The sequence below is a fragment of the Primulina tabacum genome, chromosome 16 (assembly GCF_025594145.1).
Source record: "Primulina tabacum isolate GXHZ01 chromosome 16, ASM2559414v2, whole genome shotgun sequence".
Lineage (NCBI taxonomy): Eukaryota > Viridiplantae > Streptophyta > Magnoliopsida > Lamiales > Gesneriaceae > Primulina > Primulina tabacum.
Genome location: NC_134565.1, coordinates 26,688,969 through 26,700,245, shown reverse-complemented (window position 1 = coordinate 26,700,245; position 11,277 = coordinate 26,688,969). Strand labels below are relative to the sequence as shown.

At 34.3% G+C, this 11,277-nt stretch overlaps 2 protein-coding genes across 2 annotated transcripts; one reads left to right on the top strand and one right to left on the bottom strand.

Moving 5' to 3' along the window:
* The first annotated feature begins 426 nt into the window (after positions 1–426).
* LOC142529219 (thioredoxin H1) lies at positions 427–2,510 on the top strand. The gene is made up of 3 exons (XM_075634688.1): positions 427–641; positions 1,864–1,986; positions 2,267–2,510. The coding sequence occupies exons 1-3, from the start codon at positions 546–548 to the stop codon at positions 2,402–2,404; spliced, it is 357 nt and encodes a 118-aa protein (XP_075490803.1). The 5' UTR covers positions 427–545; the 3' UTR covers positions 2,405–2,510.
* A 461-nt stretch (positions 2,511–2,971) lies between these two features.
* On the bottom strand, positions 2,972–8,880 carry LOC142528675 (beta-galactosidase 3). The gene is made up of 19 exons (XM_075633768.1): positions 8,417–8,880; positions 8,208–8,303; positions 7,990–8,102; positions 7,800–7,866; positions 7,548–7,640; positions 7,284–7,427; positions 6,917–7,005; positions 6,719–6,824; positions 6,518–6,605; positions 6,330–6,448; positions 6,082–6,246; positions 5,602–5,780; positions 5,355–5,464; positions 5,144–5,253; positions 4,884–4,994; positions 4,695–4,808; positions 4,392–4,594; positions 3,778–4,114; positions 2,972–3,540 (listed from the first exon to the last, which is right to left on the bottom strand). Exons 1-19 carry the CDS (start codon positions 8,585–8,587, stop codon positions 3,421–3,423), a joined length of 2,535 nt encoding a protein of 844 aa, XP_075489883.1. The 5' UTR covers positions 8,588–8,880; the 3' UTR covers positions 2,972–3,420.
* Positions 8,881–11,277: the final 2,397 nt, after the last annotated feature.

Below are 11,277 nucleotides of genomic sequence, written 5' to 3'. Positions count from 1 at the left end.
GGAGATCATGAACAAACAAGAAAATATTCCTTTGTTTTGTTACAGTCAAAGCGCCTTGCACATTGCAAGTAATCCAGCCTTTCATTCCATGACTAAACATATTGAAGTTCAATTTCATTTTGTTCTAGAAATAATAGAAGAATGAAGTGTGGATATGCAGGAGATCCATACAAATGATAACATAGTTGGTGTTCTGACCAAGCCAGTTTACACTGATAAGTTTGAGTGGTGTAGATCTACAATTGCTCTAGCGAAAATGTAAGCATAAGAGAATGAGTTAGTAGTCATATGAAATAGTGTATTTTAGATAATTTTCTAGTTTCAATTTCAAATAAAATAGAGGAAAACGTATATCTATTACAAAAATGAGAGGAAAAAAAAGGAAAATCAAATCGGGCAAAAATATAATTTTCCAGCTGTCGCCATCTTTTAATATCGCAACTGTAAATAAATAGGAATTCACTCCGTCGATAAGCAAGGAATAAATCCAAAGCTCATTTCTTGCGCGATAAGTTTCAGTTTTCATCGGAAATTCTGAAAAGAAAATGGCGACTTCGGAATCTGAAGGACAAGTCATTAGCTGCCATAGCGTTGAGGCATGGAACGATCAGCTTCAGAAAGGGAAGAACTCAAATAAGCTGGTATCATTTTTCCTTCATTGTTCTTTTTTTCCAATTTGATTTTTCGACGTTTGCGTTTTGTTACAGACAGATAATTTTCTTTTGATCGGCCGAATCTGATTGTTCTTTAGGATTGATCATCAGTCTTCGATCTGTGTCTCTATCTAATCGCGATAAAAAAATTTCGCTGATGAGTGATGATTCCTCAATTTTATTTTTTAATTTTTTAGAATATAATTGAAATCATGACATAAATGTGGAGGATTTTTTTTTCCTTTTTTAGGAGAAATTTGTTTTTTAAAAGATTTTTTTTCTTTTTTTTTTTAATTCAGGTGTGATGAGTTTTGACAAGACTGTTTCATCGCCATGATTGTGTTAATCTTCCTTTCCAGTTTTGATATATCGACGGTTTTTCAGCAATATATTATGTGCATGTGTACGTGAATTGATGATTGATCTTTCTCTGTTTTGGTTTCAAATCTCGATCGATTGCGTGGTGTTTAGTTTGTTAGGTTTAGGTTAGGTTTAGGTTTAGGTTTAGGTTTAGATAAATACACACCCTCTTTCTATATGTAATATAATATTAAAAACAAAAGTGTATATGTGATGCCAATTAGTTCTAATAACTGTTTAATTATTTCAGAATTTACGTTATTTAACCATTAAAAAAAATTATCACACAAACATCTAACTTACAAAGATCCGAAATTCATTATATAACTTGGGTCTTTTCCTTCATGTAGGAGGTATATTAAACATTATTTAGAATCTAAATTGCTTCTTAATCCACATTGGGATTATTTTCATCCTCTTCCTTATCATCTGTTTTCATTTCTTAGATGTTCTATAATTTTATATAATCTCACATTTTAAACTTATTTTGATAATTTTCATGAGTTTGTTTATATTCGTAAGGTCAATAATAGGCATACATATATCCATGCTTTTGGGACAAAAAGATTGACAAAAGGTTGGAAAAATGACTTGACCCAAGAAATTATGTGCAGGACTAATCTCGCATATTTGATTAGTTTAGTGGACAATATATTAGTCTTTCAAATTTAAAAGAAGTCCGAACCCAAAATACAAACATCAAATAGGATATAATTGCTGAGGAATGCTTGCAGTATCTGATCGGATGTACAGTTTGAGGAATATAAAATAAGTTGATCCGTTTACCCTTCTTTAATCTAGCTTTCAGTTGGCTACTTATTCTTACACTATTTGTTTCTTATAAATGCAGATAGTTGTAGATTTTACAGCTTCATGGTGTGGACCGTGTCGTTTCATTGCTCCATTCTTCGCGGAGTTGGCTAAGAAGTTGCCTCATGTTACCTTCCTAAAGGTTGATATCGATGAATTGCAGGTATAAGGAATAATGAAAAAAATTATACAACACATTGAATTATCAGTGGTGCTAAATGTAGGTAAATTTTGTGTTTTCTATCTACTCATGATCTAGCCTGGTCACCAACCTTGATCATGATGGAAGAGACATTTGATCTTTAGAGTTGAAATGGTCTTCTACAATGAATCTTGTTACTTCAAATATAATATTTCATGGTGCTTATTGTGATTTCTTTGCGTTGTCTCAAACGAATTTTTGCATAGAGTTACTACTGCTAGGTCACAATTTTGTTTTGCAGTCTGTTGGTAGTGAATGGAAGGTAGAGGCGATGCCAACATTCATCTTCCTGAAAGAAGGCAACGAACTGGACAGGATTGTGGGTGCAAAAAAAGAAGAGCTGCAGCATACTATTGCCAAGCACATGTTTAAGCCTTAATATGCTACTCACTTGGCTTTGTTTGGGTCAAAATTTACACCCTTCTGCGTGAGGGAGAATGTGTTATTTTGTTGGTTCTCTAATAAATGCAAGCTTTTAGAATTTATTGTTATGCTCGCTCCATTCCCCGCAATGTTAGTTTACATATAAATATTATTTTTTTTAATCTCTTCCATTTGTACTAGCTAGGTTAACGAACTGGATAAAAACCTTTAATTTGAATTAATTAGTCAAATCTAAATCTATAATCTAAAACACTATCTTGGTTTATCCTGATTGATACTCATAATTGAAATAAGCGACTGGATTGCATAAACGATTTCAAAAGGAGGGCCACTTTGGTCATACTATTCAGTGATTCATCAAACCATGATTATACAAAATAATTCACAGATCTGTAAGATTTGGCTTGGAAAATGGGGCCTACCGTTTGTCTTGGCGGCAGCAGCTAGATTTTATATCACGCGATACAAAAAATATCTGAGAGAGACCACTTAGAATTTCCATATAAAATGATCTTGCAAATCCAGCAATGTAGATGCATCTACTCAAAACATGGCAATCAGAGAATCCAAATGCAAGTTAAATTACCAGAAATTAGGCATAAGTTTTACATAAATTCAAGTCAATTTCACCTTCTACACTGAATGAAATATAAAAGGGCAAAGCACAATAGGACACTCTAAAACTCACTCTGATGAAGACTCGACCACAGAAATTTCACCATTTCTGGTTCACATTGCCTGCTAAAAAGGGGAAAATGACGACCAGGCCTTGAGATTCATAACAGGACTCACAGTTTTTGAAGTCCCAGAATCTACAAATTTACCCTCTATAAGAATAGACTACCATACACGGTCTCCTTGCACCCGTATAAGTTGATCTACCTAGCTTTGCATGAACATTGAACAGAAAAATATAATTATAGTGGCAGCACACAATGTAAATACCTGTATAACTTTTTTATGATACTCCCATGACTTCCGTTTTGTGTTTCTATGCTTATGATATACATATCAATTTGAAGGGGTGCATATCGCTTCAACTGACAACCTCTTTAGTACATTTGGACATGGGTCTTGCCCGAAGTTACTGTTTGATATTGTCACTGAACACCTCTGTTGCCCAATGCACCTCTGCGTTGTTAAAAAGATTATAGATTACGCCCAATAGACAATATTAAATTTTAGCCAAGGGAACACGATATAATTTATGTTATACCCGAAGAAATAATCTTGATGCATCATACATATCGTTGGATAGCCCAAAATATCAATGAGTTTTAAATAATATATATGTGGGATTGTACGTCCAACAATGTATATTATATTTCTCCTGGTATACCATAAAGTATATTGGAGAACACAAAGTACCTTCTCTAATGTGGAATATGAGGTTGGAGCATGGCAGGTTCCTTGCTGGAAGCTCCCACACTTCCCGAGAGGAGTTCCAAAGCTTGCAAATTTGATGGAAGAAATGGACTTTCCAGGACCACAATGGAGATGAACTTTAGGCCTATGAAATTGTTGCATCTTTCCATAACTTTCAATCTGCCAGTTCTTAATATTTGGGTGATACTCAGAAACATCTGCACACACTGAGGTTACTGATCTCTTTGCAAGACTGATTCTCATGGGATTACCTCCAAGCTCTTCAAAAAGCACCAACAAATTCTGGGTTGGTTTTAACCAAGACCGTGGTAAATGGTACCTGGAACCATTTCATTCAGTCACAAACAATTAATTCTTCTATAAACTGCATCAAAACCTTAGAGATCGAGGTCTAATAATGTATGATGTAAATTCCACTGGAGGTTCGTATAGCTACAGTAAAACTCTCCGGAGGTTTGGTTAATCCTTAATCCTTATGATAAGTAATGTTTAGAAATTATTATTTAAAAAAATGTCTATTTAATTCCCAAAATACATTGACCGGGATTTTGAAAAGGTGCCAAATAATGAATTCAAGCGCAAGCTCAAGGACTTACCATCTTTGAGTTGGTTGGCCACACCCAAGTTGACACTTAAAAGGGCGATAAGTCCCCGCATAATTACAACCATTGCAATTTCCAGTGGCGTATGCAGTCCAGTATCGTCCGAGGCTCTGACCGTTAACCCACAATTGGCCTTTTCCCATGCTACCCATGTCCAGAGCCAGTGGCTCATCTCCATCGGGTGCATTAAAATAAGCCTGTCAGGTTTCAATATCATTTAATATTCATATTGCAATAATGCATGTCTCCTTTCTCAGTAGAAACTACATTTTCCGCTGAATTCTGTACTGATAGTACCTTATGCCATGTCAAAGGCTGCTGCTGCTGCGCAATAAGTGAACCTTGAATCCATTCGACTGAAGATATACTATTTGGGGACACAAGATTCATGGCTTCTCCCTTAAGCCCAACCTGCTCAAAAATGTATTTATGAGATCATTTTCGAACTAAATGATTAGGAAGATATCAAAATATCATATATAAAACCTGGTAGGTCCATTTAGCCCATGTCAAATCCTTCTTTCCTTGATCGAGTCCATGCAATGCAATTGGACCCAACACCCCAGTTTTCCATGTCTCGTAATGCCCACCGACATTCTTTCACCAACAATAATTCATGTCAAAAGTAACATCCAGATATCAATAAAACCATGATATTATTTTCGGACTTCAGACACGTGAAATAAATTCGGTATCAATTATCATATTATCCGTGTATTAGAATAAAATCAAGATTTAAGACCAACCGGCAGACCAACAGCCACACTTAGGAGCGAAATCTTGTTCGATCCAGCACGTAGGTTGATTTTTCCCTTATATGTAAATCTCCTGTTTTCCCTTGTCCCAAAAGCAGAACCTAAATAGCATAAAAGTAGAGCCCAAAATTGAACTAGATGAGCCAAAAAAAGCATCTATCGTGATCTATAAAAGATCGAATGAATGGACTGTATTGTGTACCAGAAAGCTGTCCATTTACAAATACATGCAACGCGTGACCTGTTGACTGAACAATAAGAGTCGGAAGATCCCCACCATGGAGGAAAGACTCTGATGAACTTACATCAATACTGTAAAAACAAGAAAAGTAAGGATGGGATGCATATCAAAGATGTGGAGTCAATTTTTCCTATACTATTTCGAGGGAAACAGGAAATAAAATACAGAAACAAGAGAACAGGGTAAACATTCATTCTGGTAGATATACCTAGTTGTGTACCAGAGATAATCACTAGCATCTCTAGTGACATTTATCTGCTCCAAAAGGCCATAAGCTGAAAATGTTGAGCTATCATCCAAAGAAAGCAAATCTTCATTATAAGTTTCCCATGAGAATATCTGAGTGTTAGTCGAAAGCATTTCCATGCCTGTTGTTTGTATTCCAACCTGCGATCAAGACAATCAATTTTTAGAAAATAAAGAATATATTATGGCACTAGCTTGGATATTATTAAGATCATTATGTGTCTTTGATATAATTTAATTGTTATATAATACATGGAAGATTTTCTATTATGTTTATCCCAAGATATTTTCACCTATAATATTCACTATATTTCTATTATTTTAAAGTTTCGACAGTTATAATATCAGGAGAATATTACAAGGATGGAGGAAATTTAACTGGCTTACATCGAATTATTTTGGACCACAGTAATATATTTCAATATTCAAACATATGACATACTTTGGCTGTGTTGAAGACAACATTCCTGCAATCTGGAAGAATGCTTATCGACCAAGGAGGTAGGTTATAATGCATGTTATTGAACATCACTCTCACTGCAGAATCAGGATCGTAATTCGAAAGGAAAGCTGCACAATCTCCTGATTCTGAAGAGTACACATGAGCCTGGAAAAAAAAGTCCATTAATCCGTAAGCCGCCAAAATCTAAAATGCATAAAGACAAACTCGAAAAGTAGATGCCAAAACACCTGTTGAAGGGTTCCTAAAGAAGTCTGGATAGGATCAGCTGAAACTAGAGCTTTCTCACAAAGTTTAACAGCCTTGTGCAGCTCTGTCAAATGACCATATTTAGGTTGTCGGATCAAACCTATAGGATTGAAGAAAGTTATAAGTTTGAATGAACCTCAAGTATATAAATAGATAAAGTTGTCTTTACCATATTCATCGATTGGAGCATCATAATCATAGCTCGTAGTGATGAATGGTCCTCCAGCAGAACGACCAAAGTTGGTACCACCATGATACTGTTTCACAGAGGATAACGAAATCAGCTTTTTAACAAAACATACAAAAACAAAAACATATTGAAAAAACATGCCTAAGCATGGTAAAATATTTCTAGGACACAAAAACCAACCATGTAGTAGTTAACAAGGGAGCCACCCTTTTGTAGGAATCTAGCTACAGCAAATGCCAAATCCTGAACTGGCCTTTGGTGAATTGGACCACCAAATTCTGTAAACCTAGTTGTTAAAGATAAACAAGATCATGGTTAGAGAGGGGCCATTCACCAGTTCGTGCTCGTAAGTTTGAATGGGAAAATTGAACTGCTAACCAGCCACTCCAAGCCTCAGTCCAAATCGTGGGTTTGTATGGTCGGTTCGGGGAGAAAGAATCACCATAGAAACCATTGCATGTATTAATCTACCAACAATATAAGTAAAGAGCATTAATCGTCAGCGGAGGATGTACTGTTAAAATATAAAAACTATTGTTGGCCCGCCACCAAGGAGCTTATGCTTTTTGCGACCAGGGTCATATATATTCCATTATGAATCACATTCCATAAACTTGAACTCTCAAGATAAGGGACAACTAACAATAATTACTTTCTACAGTAAGAAATGTCAATCAAATTAAGATAAAAAGCACAAAAATTTGCAAACAAAAAAGTCAGATCTTCTGTCTTGAATAATTCTTACCACGGGATCAGGGGCGTCATCTTCCTTGCACATAACCCATGGAACTCCAGTATCCAATCCAACGGCCATGTTTGCAGCCCAAGTCATATATTGATGGCCTGGTGCACCAAGTGCTCTTGCTTGTGGTCCATATTCATTCTCAATCTGTTCAATTCACCGCTTAGTACTACATAATCGACTACTCAAAAACTCGACAATGAAATTAGTGAATAATTGTAATTAACCCCTAAGTAAAATCAAAATCACCCACGGTTTGACATTCACCTGGGAGAGTATAATGGGGCCACCCTGAGATTCATATAGATTTTCACTCTTCATCAAATTCACAATTTTCTCAGTGAACCCTTTCATAGCCATCTGTCACACCAAAAACTCAGCTTAATATCAAGAACCGCTAACAATCAGCAAGTTACTTTAACTTAACAAAAGTTTGGCAAGAATACCCTTAACTATAAATATATAATGAAGCTACACGAATTAATTAAAGTAAAACAATAATAGATGAGGAACAATAACCTTAAATGGCTCATTATCTGTCCGGAAACTGATCCCTGGTACATATTTGAGCCAAACTGGAAATCCACTGCACAAAACACAGCAAGAGGACAACAAAAGACTCAATAAAAATAACGCATGAGAAAATAGGACCAAACATCAAAATGCCGAGTAAAAGTTTAGATCTGAGCAAGAAAATATAAAGTTTTACCCAAAATTCCACTCTGCGCAAACATATGGTCCAATGCGAAGATGAGCATATAGCCCTGCTCGCTGAATGGTTTTAACAAACCTCACCAAATCATATCTCCCCTCAAAATTATACTGCAACCCCACCAATTTTTTTGGGGGGAAGGAAAATTTTCAGCAACAGGTAGAAGAGATAAAATTCATTAAGAAAATTAGTGCGCGAGAAAGACTCAGTCCTACATTGCCAGGAGAAGGCTCATGGACGTTCCAAAATACATAGCTTTCAATCACATCTATACCGCCTTCTTTAGCCTTGTTTATCAGATCTTCCCACATCTAACCGACAAAATAGCAATTCAACAACAAAATTACAAATTTTCCAACAAAAATTCAAGAACATAGATATATTTTTTTAAAAAAAAAAAAAGAAGAAGAAGAATCTTTAGTACCTCAGGGGTGCTTCTGGGGTAATGTATGGAACCAGAAAAGAGAATTCTTCTTTGCCCATTAATTACAAGGGCCTTTCTATCATAAGTCACACTACATTTCACCAGTCCGCATCCAAGAAACACCAACATGCACAATCCAAAAACCCACTTCGAAACTGAGTCAACTGTCATGTTTGAACCACAACCAAGACAAACTCACTCTCCTCAATCTCTTTACTCCTATTTTCTAAACGTAAATTACATGCATTCTCATATCAATCGTGAATAAGCAAGAAATTAAAGTGCTTGTAGGACTATGCAAACCATTGCATTTTTCTCCTACAAACCGAGAGAAGAAGAATCAGAAGCAAGCAAGAAAATTGTGAATCTGAGTCGATTCTTATACACAGTTTGTTGTATGTACAGCTTTTGGCACTGTGTGAACTCCACACTCCGAAAAGGGCCAAACTAGAGAGAAGAAAATGAATTATGCTTCTTTATTTTATTTTATTTTGGTGGCTAAAGTAAGGGAAGAGTATAACAATGATAGTGACAGATTTAAAATTAAATAAAAAAGAGAAAAAAAAAAAAAAAAAGAGAGGAAATTAAGACAATCTAAGAGTGATTTATACGACATTAATAAATCCTAACTAATCCAATTCTATATTTATTATTATTGTTGATTTACGTCACGGATGGAGTGCTGCGAGAATTTCGGGGACACCATCAAAGTGGTTGGTTTCTTTATGCATAAAAATTTGTGTCGTAAAATTTCACATATGTTATTTTGCGATACTGATCTTTTATCTGATTTATCCATGAAAAAATAATACTTTTTATACTAAAAGTATTACTTTTTATTGTGAATATCAGTAAGATTGACATGTCTCATAGATAAAGATTCGTGAGACCGACTCATAAGAGATCTACTCTTATTATATATAATGTAATTAATAATTAATATAAAACTTATATTTATTTTAGTTAATTCAATAATTTTTTATTTTATTAGATGAAGTGTGTTTTCATCTTGTTCAAAGTAAATTTATTTTTAATTGTATGAAATTAATGTAATTATCACAGGTAAATAAAATAATGTATCCTCAAAATAGGGATGATTTTATGGTATGTTAGGTTGTTAGCAAATAGAGTGAACTTTGAGGATTATAATGAAAAATAACATTTTATATTTCACTGAAATTCTTACGAGACAATCTTATATGTTAATTTTGTGATATTTATCTTTTATGTGATCCGATTCGATCTGATTTATGAAAAAATATTATTTTTTATTTTTCACTCTAAATATAGATCAAATCGATTTAATAATATTCGTTAGAGACATATTCGTTCATATTTTGAGTATAAAATAAATTCACTATAGTTCAATACACACCACATGTCCAAGGACTGAGACCTACCCTCGTATTTTTTTTTAGTACAAAATAAATTTGCAATAGTTCATTACGCGCCGCATGTCCAACGAACAACACATCAAACCTATTAAATTTATTTATTGTATTTGCATGCAATCACCGACAGAGGAAATAAAAATGATAATAATAATAATTATCATTATTATTATATAGTTCAAGGCTCAAAAAATTAAATAAGCATTGGAACTAGAAGTGGAACATTTTCAAATAAGGTATTTGGGTAGAATAATAAGGTTTTGCCACGAAAACGAGTGGAAAAAAATAAAAGATAGAGCGAACACAATTTTCATCGGAAAAGATTAGAATTTACAATCAGTATAAACGTTGAAAATGTTGGTCTCGGATATGATATATTGATATATAAATATGAAAATATATAATAAAATTGGACGTCGAGATTTACGTATAAAATCCTAAAAACTATTATGGTAAAAATCACTATAATTATTTTATTGTATACAACTACTTAATGTATTTCAAAAGAGAATACACATTCTCTTAATACAAGATAACAAACATCTCCCAAATATATAAAATTGAGCACTCAAATGCTACGAGATAAGAGAAAAGAACTCGAGAATATTACGAGAAATGAGGTGAATTTGATGTACATTTTATTGGCGTTCTTCCTCGTGCGAACGCAAGAAACTTCCGTACAATTTCATTGTCTGAACAATGATTTAAATTCAAATATTATGCCTAATATAATAAATGTGTAGCCCTACATTTTTTGACTTTGTGCAATTCTCTCACATGATTTGCCGACATTTCTCCCACTTGGATATTTGATTGAGAGTCAAATACTTCTCTACACATCATTTCAATCTTGTCATTCCTTGATGCTTGCGTTTCCGCTAGGTCACTTGAAGATCTGCACCACTCTAACTTATCAGTGTTCACTACTTGGTCACAACATCAGTTGTATTATCATTTGTATGAATCTTCGGTATATCCATATTTTCTTCTTCTACTAGTTCTCGAACGAAGTGAAATTGAACTCCAATGTGTTTAGTTATGGAATGAAAGGCTGGATTCCTTGCTATGTGCAAGACACTTTGACTATAACAAAACAAATTAACATTCTCATGTGTGTGCCCGATTTACTCCAAGAACATTTTAATACATATTGTCTCCTCGCTAATTGTCATGTATTTTGCCTCAGTTATAGATAATGCCACTAATGTTTGCAGTTTTGAATTCTATCTTACTGCTCTCTCTACAAATGTAAACACATAACCAGTAATAAATTTTCTCTTTTCGAGAATACATGCAAAATCTGAATCGACATGGCCAATGAGTGTAAAATCTGATCCTCCAAAACATAATGCACCATTTGAGGTACCCTTAATATATCTAAGGATACTCTTAATTGTATTCCAATGCTCTCGTCTATGATTCGCCATATACCGACTAACTGCTATCACTGCTTGTGCAATTTCTAGTCTT

Excerpts from the sequence above, each read along its gene's own strand:
- LOC142529219 (XM_075634688.1), top strand. The coding sequence starts at position 546 with ATGGCGACTTCGGAATCTGAAGGACAAGTCATTAGCTGCCATAGCGTT. Across the intron at positions 642-1,863 it reads GGAAGAACTCAAATAAGCTG|ATAGTTGTAGATTTTACAGC; the intron begins GTATCATTTTTC and ends TTATAAATGCAG. Across the intron at positions 1,987-2,266 it reads TTGATATCGATGAATTGCAG|TCTGTTGGTAGTGAATGGAA; the intron begins GTATAAGGAATA and ends TTTGTTTTGCAG.
- LOC142528675 (XM_075633768.1), bottom strand. The coding sequence starts at position 8,587 with ATGACAGTTGACTCAGTTTCGAAGTGGGTTTTTGGATTGTGCATGTTG. Across the intron at positions 5,254-5,354 it reads TGTAAATGGACAGCTTTCTG|GTTCTGCTTTTGGGACAAGG; the intron begins GTACACAATACA and ends TATGCTATTTAG. Across the intron at positions 4,809-4,883 it reads GGGCTAAATGGACCTACCAG|GTTGGGCTTAAGGGAGAAGC; the intron begins GTTTTATATATG and ends ATTTTTGAGCAG.